Genomic DNA, 7,120 nt, shown 5'->3' with positions numbered 1-7,120 from the left:
CAGGAATTAAACGGCGCTGTCAGCACACTCTACTTTATCAGCTCTGACTAAACTTGGTGAATTTGACAGCTATTCAATGGTCCGCATTTAAAGAGTGCCTGAAAGAAAGACAGACAGACAGAATAGTTGGCCTTCAGAAGTGTTCAGATGCTACATCTCAGTCTAGTAACTCTAAACTACCAATTATCAGATACGATATTCAGCTTCTGTCTGATTATCAGTATCTGTGGATCTGAGCAATCGATTTCAGATCGAAATCACAATTTTGAATAAACTGTTTCATGTTTTAAATCTATTATGTAGGAAATATTAAGCTGAAGTTATAAAATATATTTTGCAAATTGTAATATTTGTTTGACAAATTACAATTACTTTCAACATCCATCAATATCAAAGCTGTTTTTTTTTTTTTAAAGAAAGCATAAAACTAAAAGTATCTGAAAAGAAATGTATGTCTGTGTGTCAATATTGGTATTTTGATATTGGCCTCAAAAATTCAGAATTACTCTAAATCTCTTCCCTGTACTACAGTATAGAGCCATTAATACTCTGATAGTTCTTATGTGGTAATGCTCCATCACATGATTTAAATGTGAATATTGAACTGAAGCTTTATCTGTATTTATTCATAAATCACAGTCTGTGTTTGAGAAATTGCAATTAGTTTTTTATTTTTATTTTAAATTTTTATTTTATCTGACATACACTCCCTTTTTTTTTCTTTTTATAAAACAAAAAAATCCCAGTATCTGTTAGAAAAATTGCGATTACAGGTTCAACCTAAAAATGAACGTTGTCTGTTGATATATTAGAATCAGTTGGGCTCTAGTTCCCGTCCATGTCTTAGGATATGTTCTATTACATGTTTAAATTTATTACTCAGTAATATTAGGACGAAGCTTTAAAATTTTTTTAAAAAAATGTCAGAAACAGTTATTTTCCTAAATGTTCATCCCAGAAAAAGTGTTCATGAACTGTTGATTTCTTAGAATTATGTATTATTAAAAAGCAAATAGTGTTCATCGTTTTCTTGCAGCCCTTTGCCTCAGAAATAGATGAATCCCCTCAGTGTGACCCTCCTTATCGAAGCCCCCTCCTTAGCACCTCCTCCGGTAAAAAGCGAGGCCTCCTCCACACATAGAGCCTCCCCCTCCTCCCCCCTGCCTCCCTCCCTCCCTCACTGGTTGCAAACGGATTACGGATGGGCGCAAAGACGGCAGCCCGTCACCGGGTCCTGCGATCGGCATAGGGTGCAGCGGTGTGTCCCGGACGAGGTTCAGGGGCCGCGATGGGGAATTAATACCGGACCGGGGCGCATTTCCAGCCCGAAGCTGAGCGAAGGGAACCGCGACGGAGGAGCGGATTTTACAACCCCGTACAGCGTCTGGCTCGCTTCATCAGCACACACCGGTGCCATGTTGGTACAATAGCGGGCAGCTACGTGTGTTTTTGTGGACTTCGGCTGGATCTGAAAAGCCTCATGACATGTTCGAGTAAGTGGCACGGAGCGAGTCACCGGTGGCGTGATGGGGAGGCGGCGCGAAGGGCCGTTTTTTTCTTTTAGCCGCCTCTTAGCGCTTGGTGCGCGGTCAAACGGGTCCTGCAGATCCCGCTGATGGGTGCAGCAACAGCCTGCTAGCGGTGCAGACGGCCGGTTTGTTTGTGCCGAAGCTGCCCCTCCATCCTGACCTGAGCCTCCATCCTGCACAGAAACCAGCTCAAGGGAAGCGGTTGTTTGCTAGCTGCTCGTTAGCAGCGAAGTGAACCGCAGCAGCAGCAGCTCTGTGTGTCCATTGCTTTCCTCTTACTGTGGTGCTGCTGGAGGATTTATTCCGGGTTGTAAACACATGCTGACACAGATTCACATCATTCAGTGTCCTGGCTGTCAGTCTGCCCGCACTACAAGCCTATTTACACCACCTGCTGCCCTGTGTGCACCACCTAAAGATAGCTTAATGCTACTTGTCATAATACCTCTCTGATTAGCATCGCTGCTTTAGATAACATCATATTTTTCGGGGGGATCTTTTCGTTGCAGAAGGTTCAGGCGTTGCTCTTTGGCTTCACTGCTCCTTGTTCCAGGCATCAACAGCCATTAACCGATTAGCTGTTAAATTCACCGCCAGCTATTTAGATGATGGAGTAATCGTTTTAATCATAAATTGCTACTGTTATTGTTATAAATATTTAATGACCAAGGAACACTGTGTAATTTCCTGATTGCAGCTCCTTAGATGTGTAGATTGGCATTTGTTTTTATTTTATTTTTTTTTTTTGCCATATTACATTAAACTGAATCTGCAGACGTCACCTTGAGATTTGTAAAATTACTAAAGGTATTTTTTTAACTATTTGCACTTGTTTCAGAATAGAAATGGAGAAAATAATAATGAACGTAATTGTTAGTTGTAGGCCAAACGTGTGCTTTACTGTCAATTAACTGATTACCAGTTTTGTCCATAAAATGCTAAAAAACGATATAAAAACAATCATCCAAAAAATCTCTCACAGACTAGAATGAGAATGTTTTCAGATGTGTTGTTTAGTCAAGAGCTGCAACTATTAATCGATTAGCTGGCAACTATTGAATTAACCGGCAACTATATTGATAATCAGTTCATCGGTTTAATATTGAGTTAATGCTGGTATTGTTATAAATATTTCACTATCAAGAAGGAACCCTAAAATTTCTTGATTGTAGCTCCTTCAATGTAAATATTAAAACTAAATCTGAAGAAGTCGCCTTGTGTGTAACTACAAAAAATAATTTTAAATTATCTTTACTTGAAAATGGAGAAAATGATAATGTAAATGTTACCTGCAGCAAATGATTAACTGTTTTGTCTATGAAATGCCAGAAAACTCTAAAAGAAGGCCCAGAAAAATCTCAAACTAAACTAATCCACAAACTAAAATGCCGTCTTCAGATGTCTTTTTTAGTCCAGAGCTGCAACGAAATTGATTTTAAATGACATGTGAACATTTTGTTTTCTTGTGTTGTGAGTTGTGGACAAAACAAGACATTTGTCATCTCAGAAAAATTCAAGGAAACAGTGATCCATACTTATTTTTACGCTTTTCTGACATTGTTTTGTTGTTTTGTCTCTAAAATGTAACAGGATGGTAACAATGTCTATCATAGTGTCTGAAAGCCAAAGATGATGTCTTTAAAAATACTTATTGTGTGCAACCACCAGTCAGAAACTTGGTTAACCATCGAGAGTTGCATCCATTGATTGATTAGTTGTTGATACATTAATCGCCACTGGTTGATTGATCAATTTAAGTACCTTTTTGAACTAAAAACAATAAAAATTCTTGGATTGCAGCTTCCTTAATTAGGTAAGTATTTTTTGGCAAACTAAATATGTTACAGTTGTGGACAAGGCAACACATTTTTTCATCTTGGTAAACTTTAAGAAACACTGATCAACGTTTTTCTCTATTTTCTGACATTTTATAGACCAAACAACTAATCAGTAAATCTAGTAAATAAACAGTAGACTAATCGCTAGTGATAATAATCATTTTTGTGGCTAGGCGGTAAAATTTTGCAGGTCTTGTTTCAATCTTGAAGCTCTGCCACGAGTTTTAACAGACCAAACTATTCTTTACTCAAAAACACACATAAATTGATAAATTGATAATGAAGGTATTTGTTAGCTGCAGATTCAGTACAAGCCCCAAGCTTGTGTCTCTTTTAAAAATACTGATTGCAGCTTCGTCAAGATGATTATTTTCGGGTTTCTTTCCTCCTCTGTGAAGGTAAACTGAATATCTTTGGACAAAACAAGACATTTTAGGAAATGCCAGTCCACGTCTTTTAAACATATGCTGACATTTTTTTTGACAGAGCAACTAATTGTTTGCTCAACAATGAGCCTTGACATCAGTCCCGTTTTTACGCAGTCTGAGCTGTACCTTTGTTTTTAAAGCGAGTCCTTTTGCAGGGCATGATAACACTGTTGTAATGATAAAAACAAACCGCACAGACAATCTTAAATGTGCTGTGCCAAACAGTGCAAAAAACTACAAACAACATTCATTTAAAGCGCATGAAAAGATGCAATATTCTCAATGAGTGCTCCAACAGTACATGTTGGTTTGGCTTCATTATTATAATTGATCTGCAATCCAGAAAGAGCCACTATAACAGAATTTTTTTATTGATCTCAACAGGCCATCTGACATGGACTCTACCGGTCATTGCATCACATAGTTAGATAGATGATGATAATAAATAGCTGTGTATGTACGTTTGAAAGATCTGGCATTGTGGCATTAATATAGCAGTTTTTACAAGTTACCGACCTAAATATATTGGATGTACATATTTTGGTGACGGTTGGATGATCATAATGAGAATGTGTTGGAAAGATTCGTCTTTCAAGTGACCTTTTTAGCCTCGTTTTCCGTCTTTACGCACCTTTGAAAGTACGTGGAGTTGTGACAGAAATATTTACTTTAACATATGCAATGTAAAACTCAAATCACTCTTGTCGTTTTCTCAACCATCCACAAAGATTTTCAGTGTAGCCTGATAATTAAAAACAGTTGATTGTCACAGTTGTTGTTGTTTTCTGTCAGGTGATTACTGGATTGATTAATTGTTTGAACCCTGCACATTGTATCCCTTCAAAATCAGGACAGCCTTTATCTAAACCTATAGGTATTTCCGGTGTTTCTTTCAACTAAATGCAGTTTTTACTCAGGTTGGGTTGACTAATGAAAATTATCACTCGACAACTAGCTTTGACTGTAAATTAATGAGTTCAAATCTAAGCAATGATTCTTCAGACTGACCTTATTTAAGAAGCAGAACTACAAGTGGAAAATATGGCTTTAACAAAGTGAACCACATGGAAACAGTGTTTGGGTGCTGCTAGATTTCGTGCAAGATGTTTATTCAAAGCCTTGAAGTGAAAAAAGTGTTGCTGGACTGTGTTGGTTCCTGCTTGACCTACCAGGTTTTGGTAGCTGTGCGGGACGAGAAGTTCATCCAGTGTATCTGGGTCCAGTTATGCAGCCTCTCTGATGGATTTGAGGTGGACACACCGCAAAGCGTTCTCTTTGCAAGTTGAGCAATGTCTGGAAAACATGCTTGACCAAATCTTTTAGCATCACTTTACTCTATGTTGTAATACTTCAACCTACGTGTCATCATCAGATATTTCAGATAAGATAACACTTAGGAGGAAATTCTTGTGCCAAATATTGCTCAAAAAACAAGCTTGCACAACATGAGAGTACGTACAGCGCCTAATAGAAATAAGATACATGTAGGATAGATTTGTGATAGTAAAGGAAACAGAAAGTAAGCCATAATAGGACCAGAAAAGTTGTAATGAAGTAGTAATACTGCACAGTAATGAAATATTCCACATGAAAAAGGGAAAGTACACATGAAATTTAAACAGATATTACACTGTTCAGACTTAAGTCTCTGATGCTTCAGTTGTCCTTCCTGCAGGAAGTTATGTGTAAAATGCACATTGTTGTTTTTAGTGGTTTACCCAGAAACTGTAGGAATGAATTACCTGAAAGACAGTCAACTAGTAGTAGCTGATTATTGCAACAGTTATTATTATTACTACTACAACTAGTCATCCCAGCCATAGTCTTTACCTGTTCACAAGAAAAAAATTGAATTGGACACTTATTACAGCACACACTCCATAAATCTGTGACCTATTGTATAGTCACACTTACTGGTTAAACAGCCTTAAGACCTTTACTAACCGGCTTTAAACGCCCCTACAGTTTGTCTGCAGACAGCGCTGGCCTTACACGGCCTCTGTTTGGTCTTCAGCCTGAGATGGCATGCTTTTATCAGATAGGAAACGCCCGCAGCCCTCCTTCATGGCACTGCATTAAAGGCATCACGGAGCAAAACTTGGCGATGAAATATGAAAGAGTTTCCGGTGTTCTCCCCTGAGCTAACCTCCCTCTCTCTGTTGTCGTCTGCAGCACGGCCAGTAACTCTCCACGCAGCACCCCCGGCAGCTCCCCCTCTCTGCGGCGCAGGGTCCTGGGGGGAGGCAGGGCCAGCGAGGGCGAGGCTGGAGGAGACAAGAGCAGTGGAGGTGGAGGAGGTGCAGACAGCCCACTGCCCTCCATACCCTCCGCCTCCTCCCTCACATCCGCCTACCCACTTGCCTCTCGCCACTTCAGCCGCAATGCCAAGGTAACCCACAACATGATGGAGGCCACATGTCACACATTCAGATGTTCAGTATAGGGATTGACTGATTATCAGCCAGATCGATTCCTGGGGCTGATATTTGACATTTTCCTACTGATCAGTATCGTTATATTAACTAATAAATAAAATGTTCTACTTTGGCTGGTGGTCTCACTCACAGCTCTATCTAATTGGTCACACCTAAAGATAACAGCCAATCAACAATGGAAGCTACTGTTTACAGACAGGGATAGATGAGTACACTAACAGAGCTGGTAGTAGACGTTACTGTAGTTGTAATAAACACCCCGATCTTCCACACCTGCTCGGTTACTCTGTTAGGCAAGAAAGTGGGGATCGGCTAACAAATTTTTTTTGCAGGTCTGGTATTAATTATTGGTAATGGAAAAAAGCCTGTAATCGTTATTTTTAAACTGATATACATTAAATGTTATATGTCACCCACTTGTGATGGCAGTGAGCCTGTTATTCTTAACTAGGTTACTTCATTATTAAGGCTTACTAATACTGAATATGTACAATACAAATAGGAGTGATGATCTCTGGGAGTCACGTGAGGCTATCATGCTCTCCTGTGTTTGTTGATCGATCGGTTAATTGAAATCTATTAGTTTGTCTCCCGTTGTTCCATCTACTATTCTTCTCTGTTTTGTTATTGTTTCTCTGCTCCATCTTTTTTTTATTGCCCTCTAAGGTCCAGATCCTAAAGCGTTATTAGTTATTGTTTTCCAGACTCTGCTTCAGTGTAATCTGTGGCTGTCTCCTAACGTAGCTGCTAGTTGTTAGCATAGCCGTAGCCACTGTGAAAGTGTCTAATGTCCTGATTTGTTTTGACGGCTGTGCTTCTTGTTCAGTTGTTCGGTTTTTGCTAGAGAGACGTGTCTGTCAGTTATAACAGAGTGTTAAAGTTAATTTGAC

At 39.2% G+C, this 7,120-nt stretch overlaps 1 protein-coding gene across 1 annotated transcript in view; it reads left to right on the top strand.

Annotated features, from left to right (window-relative positions):
- The first annotated feature begins 1,295 nt into the window (after positions 1-1,295).
- gramd1a (GRAM domain containing 1A) overlaps positions 1,296-7,120 on the top strand; it is a 28,661-nt gene continuing 22,836 nt past the window's right edge. The window contains exons 1-2 of the mRNA XM_008290534.1: positions 1,296-1,493; positions 5,968-6,184. Of these exons, the coding sequence (XP_008288756.1) occupies positions 1,486-1,493; positions 5,968-6,184 (225 nt within the window). The 5' untranslated portion in view covers positions 1,296-1,485. The remainder of the gene's footprint in view (positions 1,494-5,967; positions 6,185-7,120) is intronic.

This window comes from Stegastes partitus, unplaced genomic scaffold (assembly GCF_000690725.1).
Source record: "Stegastes partitus isolate 25-593 unplaced genomic scaffold, Stegastes_partitus-1.0.2 Scaffold680, whole genome shotgun sequence".
NCBI lineage: Eukaryota > Metazoa > Chordata > Actinopteri > Pomacentridae > Stegastes > Stegastes partitus.
This window is presented reverse-complemented; position numbering and strand designations above follow the sequence as displayed.